This window comes from Stegodyphus dumicola, chromosome 8 (genome assembly GCF_044657685.1).
Source record: "Stegodyphus dumicola isolate Sdum_Otavi_A_Nest chromosome 8, ASM4465768v1".
NCBI classification, from domain to species: domain Eukaryota; kingdom Metazoa; phylum Arthropoda; class Arachnida; order Araneae; family Eresidae; genus Stegodyphus; species Stegodyphus dumicola.
In genome coordinates, this window is record NC_140775.1 from 122,127,665 (window position 1) to 122,149,803 (window position 22,139).

A 22,139-nucleotide genomic window follows, 5' to 3' on the forward strand; every position below is an offset into this window, starting at 1 on the left:
TTAGTACAAACAGTAATAGCCTTATTAGCACTCTCAGACACTCCCCACGTCCCAGAGAAAAACATCGTTACCCTTGTGACATCCTTCCCACATAAGAATCACAACCTTAATTGACTCATTCACTCAAAACTGACTCTGCGGTTTTACCACCTGCGGTTACATCTTATAACTACACTGAACTTGACACCCCCCCTTTTTTCGCCGCCGCTAGTGCGGACCTCACTCTCTTTCATCCACCTCCCACACTCCTTTCACCCTTCTCTTTCTCCCCCCACCCGATCTTTATCAGAAGTCGAGTAAAAAGATGTTTCTACATATTGACACTCGAGAATAAAATAAAATACGATCTGTGTGAGAATAAAATACGATCTGTGTAAATTATTCTTATTAATTAGTGGTTAACACTGCAATCCTAGTTACTACCTATTTCTCCATCTTCGTAACGTAACTTATTTACTGTTGGGGGAGTAATGTAGTGGCCCAAGTACTGCATGAGGAATAATTATTTTTTATTTCTTATTTCTTATATTTTTCATGTGTTTAGTTATTTTATAATTACCCACTCTCCTTTCACCCTACTCTCTCTCCCCCACCCGATCCTTATCAGAAGTCGAGTAAAAAGATGTTTCTACATCTTGACACTCGAGAATAAAATACGATCTGTGTGTGTAAAATTAACTTTAATATTTTGTTAATATTCATATTTATATTTTTTATGCTGAATGGCAACAAGTAGTTTATATTTATATTTACATTTCTTTATGCTGAATTGCAACTAGTTCTGATTCATGATTGCTTGGTTTTGTTTTCCAAACATTGCTGTACTATTATCGTCGCATTTCGATAGCTGGAAAATAAAATGCAATAAACTTAGCTATTTGTTTATAATTCATGCTGTTACTAATCATAAATTAATTTTAAACATTAATAGCCAAGGCTACATATCCAAACATAGGAGCAGAACGATATGACACGGTATACGAATTGCTCGGTGTCACAGTTCGTCTGCCGAAACTCGGGAAATAGGATGAGTTGGTCTAATAAATTGGAAATGCTACTAAAGAATTTTAATCTTCGAAGTAAGATAGGTATAACTTTTTTATAACGAATTGTAGAATTCTGCTTATTTAATTATAATTTATAAAATTTTATAATATCTGTTTTGTTCCAGTTCTGTTAGCCCGTCTGCATAGTAGCAATGAAGGAAAAGTTTTGTAAATTTTTTGGGTTGACTAATTGGAATTATATGATACCGGGAAACTTATATTCCAAAAATTTCTTGTGAATTTCTTTCTGTAATTGTAGTAATAATTCTGAACAGTTTACAGTGGCTTACATTTGTTTTCATACACATGTATTTTTTAAATTTATTTTCATAGATCTTGTACTAAATGTTGAAAGAATTAAATTTTTCCCCTAATATATATATTTTTCAATCTTTACTTGCTGTGTAAAATGAATACCATCAAAATATTCCTTGTAATAAAACAATTTGTTCAAAAGGTGTTAATGAACTCGCGTAATAATTCGGAAGTTCAAATTTTTGTTGAGATGCTTTGGCTGACAGTTTTTGTAGTTATAATTTTTTGTTTTAAATAGAAATACATCACTATAATATTCATTTGTAATTTATTACTTATTTAGCAGAATATAAGTTCTAAATCTGAAGTAAACATGGAAAGAGTCTGCAAATTAACCACCAGTTCTGTTAGAAATTTATGATTCATCTTTTCAAAGATGGTAAAAGTATTTGAAATATCCAAAAAAATCCATTATGTAAAGCGTTTAACTGAATTTATGTTATAAAAGGAAAAAAAATTGTATCGAACTTTTCAAAATACATTAAGTCTGAGCCACATTCCAAGCTAAAACCAAGGAATTGCAGATTTATTGTAAAAAAAAAAAAAAAAAAAAACATGATCTAAAAATTAGTACTCTAAAATATTGAGCAGATTTAGAAGAATGGTTTGGAGTAAAACTTCTTAAAGCTGATAGAGGAGTCATGCAGGATGCATGGCTACAATGGGTTATCAGCAAAAAAGAAATTCTTCATTGGGAAGAAACAAGAAAAATATGTGTGGTGTTTGTAAAATCTATAGTAAGCAAAATTTTATCGTATTTGAACAAAGTTATATTTGCAGAAATGTCGGAATTTAATGTATTTGGGTCTCACAGATGAATTAATATGTGGCGAGAGTCGAATTAAGAATTAAATTTGAAAAACCTATTGACTGCTGTTGTGCGGGGATATAGTGGCATAATTGTTTGGATGTTTTGAATTAAGAAATTTGGTGTTTATAAAAAAAATGTGGGTTAATGTATATAAATAAATATTTATAACGAAATCTTAAAAGCATCTGCTAGAAAACTTCGATTGCAAAATACATTTAAGCTCCATCAGAATTTAACGTTATCAGAATTAAACATACTGCCTGAACGTTTCCTCTTGGTTATTTTACAACTGTCCTGAGGTTATCAAAACTTCTGCATATTTTCCAGACTTAAATCTTAAGGGACATGGATGGAGCGAGTTCGAGAAAAGAATAAAGAAACATAATACTCCTTTGAAAGCTCTATAAAAAGCAATTCTTATGGAGGAATGGAAAATAAAAAGATTTTGCACAAAAAAATTTGTATCCATACCAGAGTGCATTAAAATTGTTTAGATAAAGAATATCCAATGCAATATTGAATGTCCCATTATTTTCATGTTTTTATTAAATATAAACTTTATTCAAAGTGCCCGAATATTTACATGAGTTCATTTTCAGAACTTTTTGGATGAATAAGTTTTTCTACTAAAAAACATTTTGAATAACATTTTTCAAAACTAGCAGGTTTTAAAATAGATGATCAATACTATATGTCAAAGAAAAATAAAGTCATTTGGTTGATCTTTACAATATGGTAACTGGTAGTTTGGCGACATTTTCGAGGCGATAAAGGTTACTACCTGGGACTTTGGTAATAATGTGAGCAGTACTCAGTTCCGATTATGCATTATTTTGTGTGAGGGAAATGAGAGATCATGGGATATGTCATGTGATATTAATGGACGAATTACGGTTCTTTAATCGGAAAAGGGGGGAAATCGGGAAAAAATCTGGAAATTTTGTATTTGGTTTATTCTGTGTTGCGTGAAACAGTGTTCGTGAATTTTTGGATCCCATGGCCGTAACTAAAGAAAAGTTTATCGGACACGTAATCAAGATTCTAAAGAAGATTAGGTAAGTTATTATTTTTATGCATTGTTCTAAATGTAAGGTGGAAGTAAAGGAATTTGCTATTATTGGGAAAATTGTTATTAGCAATGATTTAGTTTAAAGTAATTAGGATTGTAAGGTAATTTTTATTAATTTAATGTATGTGCTCATTTATATTTTAAGTAGTGTTTTTGAATTTAATTATATTTTAATTAAATGATAGTTATTTTGTGAATTTTATGTTTGTAGGAATTTGGTATACGTTTCAGTTGAAGTAAACGTGCATGGAAATAATTTAAATATCTGACACTAAGTATTTGTAATGGTTGCAGTATGAATTCGTTGGTGACGTTTATAATATAATAGATGATTTAGAGGTAAAAGTTTTTGGATATTTTATTTATTTTATATGTGGAAATGTTCATATTTGGAAAGGGTAAATACTTTTTCGCGATCAGGTAATTTCATATATGTTCTTTTTACCGGGTTTAAAGATTGAGAAAATTGTCTTGTATTTTCGTGAAATTTTTCTAATTTATGAGAAAAAAGCACTGTACATGGATATAGTGAAGAGTGTGCGCAATGCCATTTTTGTGCAATTCTGGGATTTTTTTTTAAGTAAAAATAAGTCGACGTGTACATGGTTTAGTGATATTTTAATTAAATGATAGTTATTTTGTGAATTTTATGTTTGTAGGAATTTGGTATACGTTTAAGTTGAAGTAAACGTGCATGGAAATAATTTAAATATTTGATACTAAGTATTTGTAATGCTTGCAGTATGAATTCGTTGGTGACGTGTATAATGTAATAGATGATTTAGAGATAAAAGTTTTTGGATATTTTATTTATTTTATATGTGGAAATGTTCATATTTGGAAAGGGTAAATACTTTTTCATGATCAGGTAATTTCATATATGTTCTTTTTACCGGGTTTAAAGATTGAGAAAATTGTCATGTATTTTAGTGAAATTTTTCTAATTTATGAGAAAAAAGCAGTGTACATGGATATAGTGAAGAGTGTGCGCAATGCCATTTTTGTGCAATTCTGGGATGTTTTTTTAAGTAAAAATAAGTCGGCGTGTACATGGTTTATGTGTATGTGTTATTTTGAAAAACGCGTAAGGAGTATGGTATTGTGCACTTTTTCCCAATTTTGCAGTGAATATTTGTCATGATTAAGCAGTTTTGTTAGATAAAATTTCTAGCATAAGTGTAATTCGGCTAGTAGATTGTTGGAAGAAGTGTTCAGTAGATAAAAAGAAAAGAAACATGTCTTTACTTCGTGAAGACAAAATGGCGGCGGGAAAAAAAAATAGAGGGTTGCTGTAGGAGAGTTGGTCTCCAAATTTTCACCAAAAAAACGCCAAGTTACCATAATGTAAAGATCAACCAGTCATTTTACTAATATTTAGTAATTAATTTATGCATATAAAATTAGAAAACACAACTGCCCATAAATAAATGCGAGCAGTGTATGTGTCTTCCAATTTCACTAATTTTTTTTTACACATATGGTTTTAATAATGCTATAAAGTATTAAGCATCTAATGGTAAAGTGTAAAATTAAAAAATTAAATTTCGTTGCTAAATTATATTTCATTTATAAATGAAACAAATGTTTTAAAAATAATTGTTAACAAGCAAAATGTTTTTTAAGTTTTTGTTCTATAACTGAAAAGTTTTATGTAGTATTTATCCTTTGGACCACATGAAATGAAAATTTCTTTCAAAGTAAAGTGACAAGAATTTTTTATGCCTGTCCAGGACAATATAATTTTGATAATTATTTTTAAAAGGGCATGATATTTTTAATTAATATAATTACTTTTAAAAGGGCATAGTATTATTTTCAATGTTTCACATACACTGAGGTTTTTTCCCCCCTGCTACTTATATTTTATGTATCACAAAATTTACTATGCAGGGTTGGGTTTCTTCCAGAAGAAATCAGGAAAAACCAAAAGAAAATTGAAGAAATAAATAATAATGCACCTGTGGGACTGCTAAAGTAGATGGGGGATTGACAGTGGTTGCATTGATGGGGCTGACTCGTGGGCTGTGGCTGACTTCATGTAAGGATTGGTGTCTAGCTAGTTTTAATTTGTTTAGGTTGCATATTATTTACTGCATATAGAACTAAAACATGTTTATTATAAATCTATACTCTCTTAACAATACGTAATGGAATTGAAGGCATTGAGACAATTATTGTAAGCAAAGTTATTGTCCTGATTGTGTGAAGAACTTGCTAGTGACAAGCATTTCTCTAGCTGAGAGTTAAGGGTATTCTGAGATAGTCTGCACATTGAATTAGTCACACCCTCTTAAAGTTTTTGGTTGTATTTTATGTTCTCTGATTTGTTATAATTGAAACTATATCAGAGAAGCCACAGGATCATTTTTCCATAAGCCTTCCTGAAACTGAGATGTTTTGATGGGATATGCAGTGTAGGTCACTAAAGTCTCTTGACACTGGTCCTGAAGTTATGACTCTTGCAATGTCAGGTGGCGGCATAAGTGAATGAATTATTGCTTTTGCAATATCATACATTTGTCTGACATTTTGCAACAGCTGTAAGACTGCGACATGGGGGGGGGACTGCACACATGAAATTCTTATCTTTTGTGTGTCCACTTCAAGATTACAGTTTAACTCGTAAAGGTTTTAATAATTTTTGCACAAAAATGCAAAGTGATTAAATAATTTTCCATCCAAAATCTAAGGAAATGTGTGGTGGATTTCTTTTTAATGTGTTTACAAGTTTTTAAATCCAATGGCATTAATGAACTGTTTAAGTATTTAACAGTCCTTAAATTTTAAGAATTTTTTTACTTATAAAAACACTTTCCTTTTTAAATTGTTTGTGATATAATTATCTCTTTTCACTTTAAAAAAAAGTTAGGGAATTGTACAAATTCAGGAAAGACAGACAAATTGTGATCCATTAATTTTGATCATCTATGAAGCACAAATTAATCGAATGTGAATTTCTGCATTCTCTACAAGACAAAACGTCATATATCTGAAGAAGTGCAAAGGTTAATCAGCCAGCAAACTCCAAGTCTGCCCCTTATGAGAAAAAAAAAAGTTCTCTCATTACGGCAAAAATAACATTAGCATATCGCAGGATATAATTTGTAAAAAAGCAAAATTGATGCATGTCAACCTTTTCAAAAATAAGGCAGAATCAAGTATAGAAAAGAAGAAAATAAAGTAGTGTCCACTTAGGTGGTGGAGCGTACTAAAACATGCATTTTTTTATAGGAATGTAAGGTCTAAAGTAACGGGTTAAGGCAGGAACGCAAAAAAAAAAAAAAAAAAAAAAAAAAAAAACGACATATGTACAAAATCAACACAAAGTGCTTCTTTGTAGCAATACAGTATTCACAATAAATGTTCAAAATTGCGACCAGCAGCAGTAATAAATGCTTGGTAACATCGCAGAAGGGATTGACGAACATTTTGAAAAATGACAGACGTTTTGCGCCCGCTTGCAGCTGCAATGGATAGTCATGCAAAGAGGTCCCCCAGTGATTCAACAGGAGTTTTGTAAATGATGCTCTTCAGATGGCCCCATAAAAAAATCCAAGCTGGATAAATCTGGCGGATGGGATGGCAATTGAACGGGTCCACCACAGCCAATCCATCAGCCTGGAAATGTCCCATCTAAGTAACTGCGGACCCGCACATGGTTATGGGCTGATGCACCATCATGCTGGAACTACATGCGATCATGAATGACAGCCGGAACATCCTGCAGCAATTGCGGTAGCACCTCTTGCAGAAAAATGTGATAACATAAGCCATTTATACATGCAGGTAAGAGTATGGGCCTATTGAGGTAGTCGTTAACAATATCCGCCCACACATTCACAGACAAGCAGGTTTGGAATGTATGTAGACGTGTGCCATGGGGGTTATGAGTTGCCCACACGTGCATGTTGTGGCTATTGAAGATGCCATCCTGTGAGAAAGTTGCCTCGTCCGTGAATAGCACATCCGATGGGAAATCCGCCTTGCTTTTAGAAAGGCTTAGACTCTCTGCAAATGGTATGGCTGCAAACCATTTTCATGTGATACTCTCCAAAGGTGGAATGACTCAGCTGCAGATGACTTGCAGTAGCTATTGTACTTGTCTGCGGTGATTCATGCACAATGTTCAAGATGGATTCTTCAATGCGAGGTTATCGTGCACTTCTTCCACTCCTAGTGTCAGAGGTGGCTTCAAATGACCCGTTTTCACACAGAGACCGATGCAACCTCTCGAACATTGTGTGCTTCGGCATATGCATGTTCGGAAGCCGTTCCTGGTACAACTGTAGCATTTCTCTGCCGTTCCCATTAGCAGCACCATACATGATATGCATTTCACCTTTTACCCCCTGTGTGTAAACTTCCTCATCACGCTCGACATCTGATCCTCTGATGCATCGGATCGTGATTTGTTTGGCTCACTACCGCCCTCTACCACTGCATTGCCAGCCAGTCACAGCTATAGTTCCTGTTACTGTTAGTGTTCCCTTTTTTGAACATTTATTGTGAATACTGTATTGCTGCAAAGAAGCACTTTGCATTGATTTTGTACATATACACATTTTCTTCTCATGCCGTTTTTTTTGCGTTCCTGCCTTAACCCGTCACTTAAACTCTGCATTCCTATACAAAAAATGCATGTTTTAGTATGCTCCACCACCCCTCCAAGTTTGTTCTATGATCTATGAAACACCCTGTATTTTGAATCTAAGCCTGCTGATGTAAAAATATGTGTAATGGCATTAGCCAAATCTCCATTTTTTTAACACTTCAGATATGAATAATAACAAAACTGTTATTATTCTTTCAAATTCTTTCACATATCTAGTGCAAACACAGGGGGAATTTGAACAAATGGGCAAAACGTCAGGGGGTGATAGAAGGCAGCTATACAAGCAATATTTGTCATAGAATGTATAATCAGAACACAAGTGGTGAAAAGTTACAGGGTAGTTTTCCATTGTCACATTTAAAGAATTAACACAAGAATGAGAGTGGATACTTCAGAAAACATTTTATTAACAGAAATTGCTCAAAAGACGTTCCTCCAGCTGTAATGCAGGCTTCGCACCTGAGGGATAGGAATTGGTGCACATTTGCAAAGACACTAGGCATTTCCCGAATATCACTACATGGCCCGAATGGCAACTAGATTTATATTGGCTTCAGTAGGATGCTTATAGATAAGGTTTTTCACATGGCCTCTCAGGAAGAAATCCAAACATGAGAGATCTGGTGATCTTGGTGGCCAAGCTGTGGGACCACCTTGACCAATTCGTCACCCTAAACATTTCGTGGCTCATATAACGAGCAATCCGCAGTAGAAAATGCCATAGGGTGTGAGGACTGACTCTTTTTGTACCATTTATTTACAATGTCACTTAGCAGCTCGCCGTTTGCGTTCTGACTGTATATAGCATATGTATATTCTATGATGAATATTGCTCATGTAGCTGTTTTCTATCACCCCCTAAAGTTTTCAGATTTACCTTGTACAGTCAAAAGTCTTTAATCCGGACATCCATAATCCGGAATGATCTATAATCCGGACCTTAAAGCTGCAAACTTTCTGCACATGCATTATGCATTATGCATTATAAATGCATTATGCATTTATGCATGCACAAAATATCTTTACGCATGCGCATATGCGTTTGCGCGTGCACATAATATGTTTACGCATGCGCATTTAATGTATAATGGACAGCATAAGCTAAGCTAAAATTATCTATTTCAGTTAATGTTGCAGATTGCATTGTTCCTTAATCTTCAAATTGGATCCGGCTTATTATTTTTTGCAGACTGTTAGAGCAAGTCTGCAAAAAATAATAAGTTAAACTTTCGATTATGTCAAAAAGAGTTTCCAATTCTGGAGCTGCCAAAGGATCTACAAAGCAAAAGCATGTTTCGAAGTCCATTAAACAAAAAGTGGAATTGCTGCAAAAAGTGGATAAAGGCATGAAGAAAGTGACAGAGAGGTGATTTGTTTCTCTAACCATTCCAAAATCTGTTTATCAATTTCACACTGCGCTGTGAGGGGGGGGGAATGTCACGGCACGCAATGAACTGGAAGTTGATCTGTCAGCACTATCCTCATCTTCAGGGCAGATGTTTTTATTTTATTTGGCTTATAATTCCTCACTAAATGTAGTGTTTCATCTCGATGTACTCTGATATAATTTAAATCAATTTCCTCATCATTGTAAATATCACGAATACACATAAAATAGTTTTCTGGTTGCAGTTTTCTAATTTCAGCTATGCATAATGTATGCTTTACTCATGCACATGTTGAAAGAAATGTTTAACAAAGTAAACAAATAAATATTAAGCTTCTTTTTTTTTTTTTTTTTTTTTTTTTTTTTTGTAAATTTTGATACCTAGATCATAATTGCTCTTTATTTCATAAGTTACGGTTTCATATTTTTAATTTTATAATTTCTGCATGCCATCTTACCAGATTTAAACTGATGATCTATAATCCGGAATTGCCGAAGTCCCGGCAAGTCCGGATTAAAGACTTTTTGACTGTATATACTACTTGTTCGTGTGAAGACATATCTATAGTTTCATCAGCAAGCATTTGCTTTTTCAAGGATTTTTTCCAAAATCATTTTATTACAAATATTTATAATTTCAATTTGTATTGTTGGTGAAATAGACTTTGCATTATTGCTGCAGGATTTTAAATGATTTTATAATATGCTATCTCTTGCATACACCTAAAATCTGAAGGGATGATAAAAGTTTTCTTTCTTTATTCTGACGAGATTAAGTGCTGTTATTACTTACATTCATTTGTCCAGAATCATGATGACCTCATAATGAAAATCCATTTCTGCCACAATAGTTAAAACTTTTTATGTAAGGAATAAACTTTTTTTGTCTATCTTGATGAGCACTGGCAACATTAACCATGAATTATTTATAGCCAAGAATGATATTTTATAAATAATCAGCTGATCAATAAGGAATGCTAATACTACTATTTTTTTCTTTTGTGATTATGGAATTTTTCATAGGATTTTTTTCCAACTGTCAAAAGGCTCATTTACTAATTATCCTAAAGTTTGACTGTTTTCATTGGCCTGCATATCCTATAATGAATATTATGCAATATGTACATTGCAGTCCATCTTTAATTTTAGAATAGGTTGACCAGAGGTATTTAACCCTTTCGATCCTAATGGGCACATACGTCCCAGAGATAAGATTTCTTGCGCTATTGGGTAAATAAAACCCACTTTTAAATGGGTTTTTATGTTTCTAGTAATTTTAAGGAATTAAGGAAGAAATGTATGACTAAACTTGGCAATACTTTTAGATTGCAGATGACACACTTATGTTTTTGAGCACACTGATTATTCAAGTTTTAATTAGTCTATTTTTTAAAAATTTTACAGTAAGTACAATTATAAGCACATATAGTACATTAAGGCACATATAGTATGAAATAGTTCTTATTAAGTAGTAACTTAACATTTTTAATGTCAGATTTAAGAAATTTTGAATAAATTCATTTTGTGGAATATATAGTCCAATTCCTACTTACCAATGGATTAATATGTCCTCATCAGTGATCATATTACTACATGTAGATATGTTATGCTTGTGTTTATGAAACATATGTCACAATTTTTGCTATATATGAACTAGTGCATGTGACAGAGTTTATGTTTTGCAATATTCACATTATGTATTACCTCAAATTTTAGTTTTGTTTTCTGAGAAAGGACAATGGGACAAATAGTCCAGTTGAGAATACGATTGGGACATGTTGTCCCAGGAGATTTCCAGGAAACAGTAAAAATTAAAAACTTGAAACTCATATTACACTTCCTTTAGTATATCAGCATTAAATTAAACTACTTTTCTTAGTTAAATTTTAATCATGCAAAAGTCGGGTCGAAAGGGTTAAATGATAATGCATATAAATTTTTTATTTATCTTTTTATTGCCAAATGAAGAACTTAGAAACATTTTTTTGCTGTTAGAATCCGAGTATTTTCAAGAAAATCAAGTTTTTTGAATCATTAAATCTGCAGTTTACAAAATTTAATATGCCTTATTTTTTTAACTTGGAGAAAGATTTTAATTTTAGCTTAATGGTTCGTAAAATTATTGGAAAAAAAAAATTTTTGTAGAAGTAGAACTCTGTAAATAAGTTTCACTTTGTATTTGCTGTTGAGTCTTAGCATTCTTGAGTTGTTGCACAACATCATTTAGCATGTGATACTTCTTTGCTTGCATTCAGCTTTTCTGTTCAGCTTTGTGACAATTTAAAAAATATTTAAAAATCGGGGAATGGGTCTCGTCTCACTCATTTTTAAATTATTGGATCAACTTAGATTTCTTAAACCTATGTTACTCTGTCTGGGCTGTTTGCTTATAAAATTAATAATGATTTATATTGAATTGTGTTATTCTTCATTATCGGTGCAAACTGAGAGTAGCTTGAATTTAAAATCTAAAGGAAAGATGGAGTGAATTTGGCATTTTTTAGGAAACTACTGCCCGCAATTAAAAAATGCTGTAAACCAAATGGCAGGAAAGAAGACTAAAGAAATGGGTTATACTGTTTGATTAAGGAGAATTTAGTGAATTTTCTCTTCAACAGCAGATGGAACGAGAGAAGTGGAAGCGTTGGTGAAACAATGGAGCCTGGTCCTAAAAGAAGCCAAGTGTTTATTTCTAAATTTTTTATTTTCAAAGGCTATTTTGGCCAATGTGATCTGTGGGTCTTGAGTCTGAGGTTAGCAAGTAGATCCTAGCCGAACCTTTATTATGGACCTTCATTTACAACGTTGCTTTTCTATTTTCTGGCTTTCTATTTTTTGCTGTTTCCTATTTTATTTGCATCTGATCTGGATAAAGCTTTTACTGCAGTTTTGTTATTTGCTAGATTAATTTCACTTTCGGTTTCAGTGTTAGGATACCAGATTTGTGTTACTAATTCGTGCGTTACATTAACAGTGCTGAAAGAACAACCTTTTTTAGCGGATGCTTGATTAGGAATTTTGCTTTTAATTTTTCTGCATTCTGATACTTGGTGTCCTTTTCTCTTATATCTATAGCATACTGTAATTGGCTATATTCCTGTGCTCTAAATTGGCAGCTCATAGATTCTTAACTTTTAGTGCGTTTAAGGTGGGCAGTTTATCACAAGATTTTTTTTTTTTTTTTTTTGTAACTCTGAAGCTTTCAAATTCTTCAGTTAAGCTACTTAGGAACAAAATTATTAGGAATCCCTCCAGAATTTCTGATTCTGTTTCTGAAAGTTTATCTACAATTTCAAAGAGAGGAGTTTTTTAAGTATTCGTGCATTTTTTCATTCATATTCATTCTTTTTAATAAAAGTTGCTTCATAAGGCTTACTTTAGTTATAGGACATTTTAGCTGATGAATGCCATGTAATTTTATCCATGCTTCATATGAAGTCTTACACTTTTTAATGTGCACTGCTTCGGATGTTTTATGCTCAGAGGAATAATTGCCAAAGCTTTCTTTCTTTTTGGACCCTTTGTCAAGTTTGGTTTTCAGAAACTTCTGGCTTCATTAACTGCTTATAGTATGTGACTTCTTAAAGATCTACCTGGATGAAATCTATTCACACTTGGAAATGTAAGTAAGCCTTATTTAAGAGTTTTATCCAATTTTTCTATTTGTATATGAGGATTCCGATTTTTTATTTGTATATTAGGATTTATCATTTTCATCAGTTGCTTGAAATTTTAAGAAAGTCCAGAAAAAAGTGTAATTTTCGCTTACCTTGTTTTCTGCCACAAAACACAGGCCTTCCATTTACTGCTTAGATGAACATACCCAATGGACTTTCTGGGCATCTTGGCCTATAACCTACTGTTTTAGTATTAGGGAGTGTTGAGTTCTTTGACATCAAGATCTTCTGTTCACCTGGAGTCATAGGTTTTTAAGTGATAACACGGTTTTTCAAGCAGAGCTGGTTGCATTGAAAAAGGCTTTATGCGTTGCACAAACACAAATATCTAATGTGGATTGTAGGATTTAAATATTTACAGACTTGGCCTGCAGTTTGGAAGTTATATGTGATCTGTCTTTGAGGAACCCTCTTTGAGTTCATGAAATTCAAAAGCTTTTCCTAAGCTTTTCAATGCCTTTTTTTCTCCTAGTCTGGGTTGCTGCATGTAGAGGAATTCTTGGTAATGAGATTGTTGATACCAAATCAAAGGAAACAGCTACAGCACAAAAAAGACATGCCTATCTATCGCACATGCCACTTTTATCATTGAAAAAGCAAACTTGGTGCTTGCTCCTAAAGTGTTGGCGGGGATGCTGGAACATAGAAACTACAGGTTGTTACATATACACTTTTCCACTAAAAATTTCCACAAATCTGCATTCAGTGAATTCATCAATTGCTTGGTTTACAACAGGACATGGACCTTTCATGACATATTTGTTTAGATTTGGACTAAGCCAAACCAACCTTTGTGATGTGGCAAGGTTTTAGATTTTAAACAAAGTTATATAAAACAACAATTGCCATAGAATTGGCCTTCCTGATTTAAGCATCTCTTGCACAACAGCAACTCATGTTATCCTGCAAGGCTTCAAAACTAATTCTATCACAACATTAACATATTAAAGCTCCAGTGTGTGCTTTTCCAGTATTGTAATTTTAACTAGTGAGTTAATTTTAAATATCTTGTATTTTTATTTTTGTAGTGTTTTCAATTTAATGTGTTAATGTGACTCTGTCTTTCAATATAGTTGATCATGATGCACTTTTGATTTAAGCATCAGCAGAATGCTAATGAACAGATTTCCATTTGTGCTAATTCAGTGTGCTGACAATCAACATTATAAGTAGTAACTACTAGCTGTGACTCAGTGTCACTTGTAGGTTCTGGACAAATTAGGGTAGCAGATGAGCATATAAAAGTTATTTTTCAGAGTTTCACAAAGTATATTTTACTTCTATAGTACATATCACATTTGTGCACAGTATCAAAATGCAACACTTCATGTAACTTAATACTGACTATGTTCAATAATGCCGACAGGTCTGCCATCCCTGCCTTGGTTGTGGTTGCTGGTTTTTATTTTCTGAGTGGGATGATATATTGTGCTTGTTGTCTTTTGACATCTCTGGTGTGAAGTCATCTCAGTGGGTTGATTAATAATTACTTTGTAGGATATGTGGTAGCCCACCAAAGGCAAATACTGGATGTAAGTGAATCGGTAGTTTCCTTAAACTTAACAGAATAGATGAATAGGATATGTCAATCTATGATATTTGAAAAAGCATAATATGATAATAATAGATGATAACTTGACAACTTCTCAGTTATATCAGAAATTACAAAATTAAAAATATGAAATCGTGATTTATGAGATAACGAAGCATCAATGATTTAAAGGGTATCAATATATACACTCATATCCTTAAATTAAGGATAATTCGGAGTCACGCGGAAATCGAACTCTAAAATAAATATATCACCTGTAAAATCACTACACACATCTTCAATAATCATATGCAAATTCCAGGAAGTAACCAGATGACACTGATGGTACGTCACAATGACGAGAGTGTAAGAGAGTGATATATAAGGAATACAGGCAAAGAAGTAAAATTGTTCGCGGACACTTTATAAGCATTTCAGTGCAATAACCGAATAGTTATGACACAAAGGACGCATTTGGATGATTTTTTACGTGGTAGAATTATCGGCCGTCTGAAATGTGGGCGTACCCAACTGGAAGTATCAGACGAACTTGGAATTGCCCAGCGTGTCATCTCCTGGCTTTGGCAAAGATTCCAAGCTGATGGTAATGTGAGTAGACGTTACAGCACAGATAGCCCCAGAGTTACAACGCTGAATGAGGACAGGTATTTGGCAGTTACTGCCAAAAGAAACAGGTGGAGCACAGCCTCAGACCTGTCTCGTCAGCTTTATTCAGCCACTGGTACGACAGTTTCAAGGCAGACCGTGTACAGGCGCTTAGGGCAGCTTGGTCTATATTCTCGTAGACCTGTCAGATGCGTTCCACTTACTGCAACTCACTGTCGCTTGCGGCTAGCCTGGAGTAGAGAGCATGCATTGTGGACACCGCAACAGTGGGCTTGTGTGATGTTTTCCGATGAGTCCAGGTTTAGCTTGCAGTCTGATTCTCGCCGGACTTTCATATAGAGGGCTCCAGGTACCCGTTACCACCAAGAAAACATCATTGAATGGCACCGTTACGGTGGTGCAGGAGTGCTCGTTTGGGGTGGAATTATTCTGGGTTCAAGAACTGACCTGCATGTTCAGATTGGAACCATGACAAGCCAAATCTATTGGGACGTCATTCTGGAACAACATGTATGTTTGTTTCGGAGCGCTATGGGCGCACAATTTGTGTTTATGGATGACAACGCCCGTCCTCACTGTGCAAACATCGTAAGCGAATGCCTTCAGTCAAAGGATATCACCTGTATGGACTGGCCAGCATTCTCACCGGACTTGAATCCAGTAGAGCACGTGTGGGATATACTTGACCGACAAGTTTATAGCCCGTCAACCTCCTCCTACATGTCTACCGGAACTTTGGAGAGCTTTGCTTTTTGAGTTGTGTCATATCCCCCAAGATCAGATCGATAATTTGATACTCAGCATGCCTAGGCTTTGTATGGACTGTATTGTATCGTCTGGGAGACATACAATGTATTAACAATTATACCAACCATGAAATATTGTTTTTTTTGTAAATAGGTGTTTTTTGTAATTTGCTCCAGTGAGAAAAAATTGCTAATTTTTTTAATAATATCAAACATATAGCATCGTTTTTTGCTCTTTACCTTTTGTTTAATAAATAAGCTTTACAAATAAGTCAAATTTGTTTTGCTTCTAACTCTCCCTTTGCCTGATTTTGCATTATCCTTAATTTATGGACATGAGTGTATAAAAAGCTTAATATTTATCTGGGAAGCTCTTCCGCAGAGAACCCGGTAAATGTAAACATCGCCAACTTTGGCGATAATAGTTCAAACCTGGTAACCCAGCAGATTTATCCTATTCGCTTGTTCGAAGTTTGTAACCATTCTTCTTTCGTTCATTTTGATGAATTATCACTGTCGTTGTTCGCATTTGCAGATTTATATTATTCTTCTCTTATTTATTATTATTTTTTCTGAATTTTTTAACAACGAATAGATAGAAATATTTTCGTAGATAGATGCCGGTTCTCGGTTCGGGATGAAAGGATGAAAATACGGCAGGAGGGGTGAATGCTAATTTGTAACACGGCTGTTTACGTTGTGTTCTTAATTATTAACAGCTCTAAGAAACATGAGGTTTCCAACCTCTAAAATAATCTGTTTCCGTAGGCCGCAAAAATGTGCATGTGCATTTTAAATAATTAAGTAATGCTTTTATTTTTATTATTGGTTATTGTCATCTAAAATTATGAGAATAAACCAATTTTTATGGTGTAAAATTTTAACAAGGTAATATATTGTTAATGCTTTTCTAACAATAACCTTTCAGGGCAGGTGTGACATAAATAGATGATTAAATTGAAATAAAAAATATTTTTATCTAAGATGACAGAATAGTTTACCATAGTCATCAAAATCAGCAAACCACTGCTGGTGTAAGGAATATATTGTTTTCTGTGTTAAATGGAATTTAAGACAATTTTTTTTCGTTTATCACGTTTAACCGGTAATTTCAGTATATTAATACTAATTTATATTTTTTAAATGAATTTTTATTTCCGTTATAAATGCTTATATAGGGTTCGTAGCGGTCCTTATAAGTGCTTATAAGTCCTTATATTTGAAAATAAAATATAAAGGCCCTTATAGGTGCTTACTTTTTCTTTAAAGCCCTTATTTTTTTTGTTTTTAGTGCTTATTTTTTTGCTTTTAGTGCTTTTTTTTTTTAATGAACGCGCTATTTTTCTCGGTACCAAAGCCGAAACTAAATAAACAACTTTTCTTCCTAATATGGAATGTCAGATGGTGAATCATACTCCCGGAAATAGCTTTTCCCTTTTCTCTGCATTAACATAACCTTTGGTGTGCACGAAGAGTACAGACAGGTGCCCGTCGTTCTATTGGTCAAAGAAATGCGAAAGTAATAAATAAAGGGAAAATAATCGAATAGTCAAAATAATTTTGGTTTTTTGGCCAATACATTATACAGTACGAAGATTGGGAGGTTCTCCCCTTTCTCCGCAAAATCTCGAATATTGAAACTGTTACAGTTCGCTGCAAAACAAGCAACGGACTTTTTTTTTTTTTTTTTTTTTGTCACTTTCCAATCACTGGATTGAATAGGACTAAAAGTTCTGCGGTCTACCAACCCAAGCGAAGAATGATTCTATTCTGAAAATTTAACGCCGTCTGTTGAAAATTAGAATGAAAAACACCCCAGTTATTTAGTTCTTTATTCTCCCAATACCGGCAGCTGTTGATTCCGATTGCGTAATATCACGTAGGGAAGAATTACGGCGCACATATTGCGCAATAACGCTTGCAATATTTTGCAGAGATAATTAATTTTGATGTTCTGTCCGAGATTTGTTTATGAACACTTAAAAGAGTTTTACTGTGCTTGCTAAGCAGAATATTTTTCAGTTCCATTGGTTTATTTTTATATGATGCGCATATCGAAATGTCAAAAGCATTTATTTAACGGAAAAATTTAAAGAGCAGCTACAGTCTACCCCCCCCCCTCCGCTCCTCTTTTTCAAGTTACGCTCGACTGTCTGAATATTCGCCAATTTCCAAGTATGCGGGTTAGTTAAGATTTTACTGTTAAAGGATGACTGCATGAAGCAAATTTCTGTCTTCTGATTTCAGAAATGTTCCTCTTTTTTACTTAAATTACTTTGCTTGCAATATCTGTTAAGAGAAAACTGATATACAATGAAAATTTAGAAAATGTTCAGAATTTAGATTTAAATTATTTAAATATCAATATGAGTGCAAAAATAAAATTGTATTTATTATTAGGTTCCAAGTGAATACAATAAATATGCCTTATTATTATTTATTTTCTCTATTTTGAACTGAAATTTCATCATTAAATCTTGTACTATAGTTTAGTTCTGCATAGTTTTTTTTCCTCTCATTGTAAACTAGTTCTGTAAATTGAACTATTATTTAAAATTAAAAAAAAAAAAAAAAAAAAAAAAAAAAGTAATTATTTTCCATGGTTGAGGTAATGCTTATTCTTTCTTAATAAATACTTCATTTCTCATATTTTAAATTACAAGTCTAATTTTTAAGGTTATGCAGTTGTGTATAATGTAATTAGACAGGTGCTTATTTTTTTCTTAAAATGTTCTTGAAAAGTGCTTATAGGTGCTTATTTTTTTAACTAAAATGTGGCTATGAATCCTGTTATATATTTGTCTTATGCTTAATATATTCTTTTCTCTGCTAACTTGAATTTAATACGAATTTATTTTCGTATATCACGTTTAACCGGTTAGTTTTACATCTACATGCTTATTATCTGTGAATTTTTGCTACCATATGCTTAATATATTGTTTTGTTTGCTAATTTGAATTTACAAGCGCTAAAAATCACGTTTACAGGCTCGGCTCATCGTCGCTGAACCGCGAGCTTGGCGAGTAAAAATGCAAGGGCGCCAACGGGTTCTTTCCCGAAGCGCCAACGGGTTCTCTGCAGATGAAAACCCTTTATCTGTTTACTTTATTAGACATATCTTTGAATGTAAATTGTTTACGTTGCTTCATTTTTTGTGCTTATGCTTTCTCTTCATTTCTTTAGACAGAAATAATTTCTTACTCAGTTACAAAATTCCCCTGTTCAAGTTATGTAATTACTGCATCGAGAATTCCGACTAACTTGCCAATTTAAATTTTTTCATTTTTAATAACCTCTAGTCACTTTCTTCACTATCGTTAATGCTATTTTCTGGATCTAGAACCACACTACAGAATTCACTGTCCGTTGATTGAACTGATCATTGCCATTGCAATGAAAAATTTCTGTTATATCTTAACTTTTTACCGCTTCTCCACATTTCTTTACAAAATCCATTAATTGGAAAAGCAGATACGCAGCTATGGAGCCAAATTATTGGTCACACAAATTTATGTTAAAATGATTGTTTCTTCAATAACAAGGTATTTTATTCAGTAACGAAGTGAAATTAAGAATCGAGCTTCTCCACATGCTTTCTTACGGGGGGGGGGGAAATCAAATATGCATTAAAAAAAAATCCTAAACAAATTTTGTTGGTGGCTTTAAGGTCCGGATTTTAGATCATTCTGGATATTAGATGTCCGGATTTCAGACTTTGTACTGTAACTCTTATTTTTCATTCATGTTTTAGTTTTGTAGTCTTACAGCATTGTGATTGAATTAATATATACAAATTATTTAATTATCCCTCTGAATTACTTTTCTTACAGTTTGCTTTCAAATTTTTTTTAAGGTCCTGATGAAGGTGACTGTAAAGTATTTTTCGTTGGAGAAGAACAAGTTGGAGTGATAAGGGCTGATATATGGAAACATCTTCTTCACTATCCAAGTGTTTTTCAATATGATAAATCTCGTGAAAGGGTAACTTTAAATCCAGAATGGAGAACTTATGATGAAAGAAGTGAAAAATTTGATAATGTTTTGCGAGAATTAAGAACAAAAGAAATTTTTAGTACTCTAGCTGGATGGAGGGATGAGGTATATATTTTCTTTTCTTTTTATAATGATATTATAAATACAGCAACAATAGTAATCATTATTAATATAATTGGGATTTCTTCTGGTATAGGATAACACATACCTAACAAATTTGTGTAAAAGGATACATGCACCAAATTGATATTTCCAATGATAAAAGAGTTTTATCTGTTTATAAAATATAATAAGTATATAAAACTCTGTTTTATCATTATTCCATTTCAGCTATAAAATTTTTCTAAACATAAAAAATATCTCTGTTAGGTTTTGTATTTCAACAAACAGAGGAAGGGAATATAATGGAAATTCTAAAACTCTTTGATTAATAATACTTATTTTGAAACAAGATGATTTTAGAAATAAGAACATTACATTCAACACTAGCTAAGTCAGTGTTGGGGCATATATATTTCTGCAGAAAACTGCTTCATGTGTATTATAACAGAAAAAAATCCATATAATTTATGTGACTGTCAAATAGGATAATTCTTTGCTTTATCAGTGAAATGTTTATTTTGGAACATAAATCATTAAGCATATGAGAGTTCCATTTATTGCCATCATTATTGCTTAAGTCATAATATTAAATTAGATAATTTTAAAATTTTGTATGAAATGTGTAAAAACAGTTGAAGCTTTGCTTTAGTAATGAGTTTGTCACACACAAATTGACAATAACTTTAAAAGCACTTTTTTAGAGAAATCATGACATTCATTGTAGTTTTCTTTATTAATAATAAATTTGCAATTCATTGCAAATGTATGTACACTGTGCAGGGGTGGCGAGGGGAAGGGACATTTCTATATTTCCTGTTCTATTGGGCCAATTGATGAAATTAAAATTGTGTTTTTCGTGTCTTGAAAGCACGTTTTAGGATATACAGTCAAAAGTCGTTAATCCGGACTTCTCGGGACTTCCGTGATTCCGGATTATCGATTTTTCCTGATTATAGATCATCAGTTTAAATCTGGTAAGATGGCATGCAGAAATTATAAAATTAAAAATATGAAAAACAGATATAATTATAAACAGATATAATTTCTTGTTCAGTTACAAAGTTCCACTGTTCAAGTCCTGTGTTGTGTTGAGAATCCAAGTTGCTGTGTTGAGAATACTGACTAATTAGTCAATCAAAATTTTTTCGTTTTCAGTAACCTTTGTCACTTTCTTTGCTATCGGAAGCGAATTATAATGATGAGGAATTTGATTTAAATCATATCAAAGAAGGAGTACATCGAGATGAAATACTACATTTTGTAAGGAATTATAAGCCAAATAAAATAAAAACATCTGCCCTGAAGATAAGAATAGTGCTGACAGATCAACTTCCAATTCATTGCACGCCGAGGAGTTGAAGATAAACAAACGTTAAATTTTAGATAAATAAAGGATATGCCTGTATCCATTTTTTGCAGCAATTCCAGTTTTTGTTTAATGGACTTCGAAACATACTTTCGTTTTGTAGATCCTTTACATATTAGTAAATACATGTTAGTATATATCAGAAATTCTATTTGACATAATCGAAAGTTCAAACTTACTTTTATAAAATTGCTCTAACAGTCTTCAAAAAATAATAAGCCGGATCCAATTAAGATTAAGGAACAACGCAATCTGCAGCATTAACTGAATTAGATAATTTATCTTAGCTTATACCATCCGTTATACATTAAACGCGCATTCGTAAACGTATTTTGCGCACACGAACACGCGTATTCGCAGCCGTAAAGGTCTTACGCGCATGCGTTAACGGGACGCATGCGCAGAAAGTTTGTAGCTTTGAGGTCCGGATTATAGATCATTCCGGATTATGGGTGTCCGAATTAATGACTTTTGACTGTATATTATTAGATTTATATGCAGCATTGTTCTAATATAGGTATTTTGACACAAAATCGAACTTTTTCTGGAATGACTTTTTTCCAATTTTCTGGAATGACAATTTTTCCAATTTTTTCCCATATTTCAATTCTATGACTTAAATTATGCCTAAATATTAAATTTTGTAAAATTTTGGGGGAAATTTATGGGAAAATTCAAAAATTTATTTTGAACTTTTTTTTTTTTTTTTTTCAGATTATGCTAAGAATAATTCACTTGGCGAACTTCTTAATTTATAGCAACCTATTTTCCTTTCCTTTTTTTCATTCCAAATGAGAGCCCACCAGCGGCCGAGCGGTAAAGTCGCTGAACACTGGTAGTTCGGTCCCAGGTTCGA

At 33.0% G+C, this 22,139-nt stretch overlaps 1 protein-coding gene across 3 annotated transcripts in view; it reads left to right on the forward strand.

The window, feature by feature from the left end:
- Window positions 1-262: 262 nt before the first annotated feature.
- Window positions 263-22,139, forward strand: part of LOC118201042 (uncharacterized) — a 100,365-nt gene continuing 78,488 nt past the window's right edge. For 2 of the 3 annotated variants that reach the window (XR_004760187.2, XM_035373060.2), the window contains exons 1-2: window positions 264-1,088; window positions 19,676-19,920. Coding sequence is in view for 2 of the 3 variants with exons in the window: in XM_035373060.2 (XP_035228951.1) it covers window positions 968-1,088; window positions 19,676-19,920 (366 nt within the window). In the remaining variant the exon portion in view is untranslated. Of the gene's footprint in view, window positions 1,089-19,675; window positions 19,921-22,139 lie in introns of all 3 variants that reach the window. The other variant, XM_035373061.2, reaches the window with a different exon arrangement.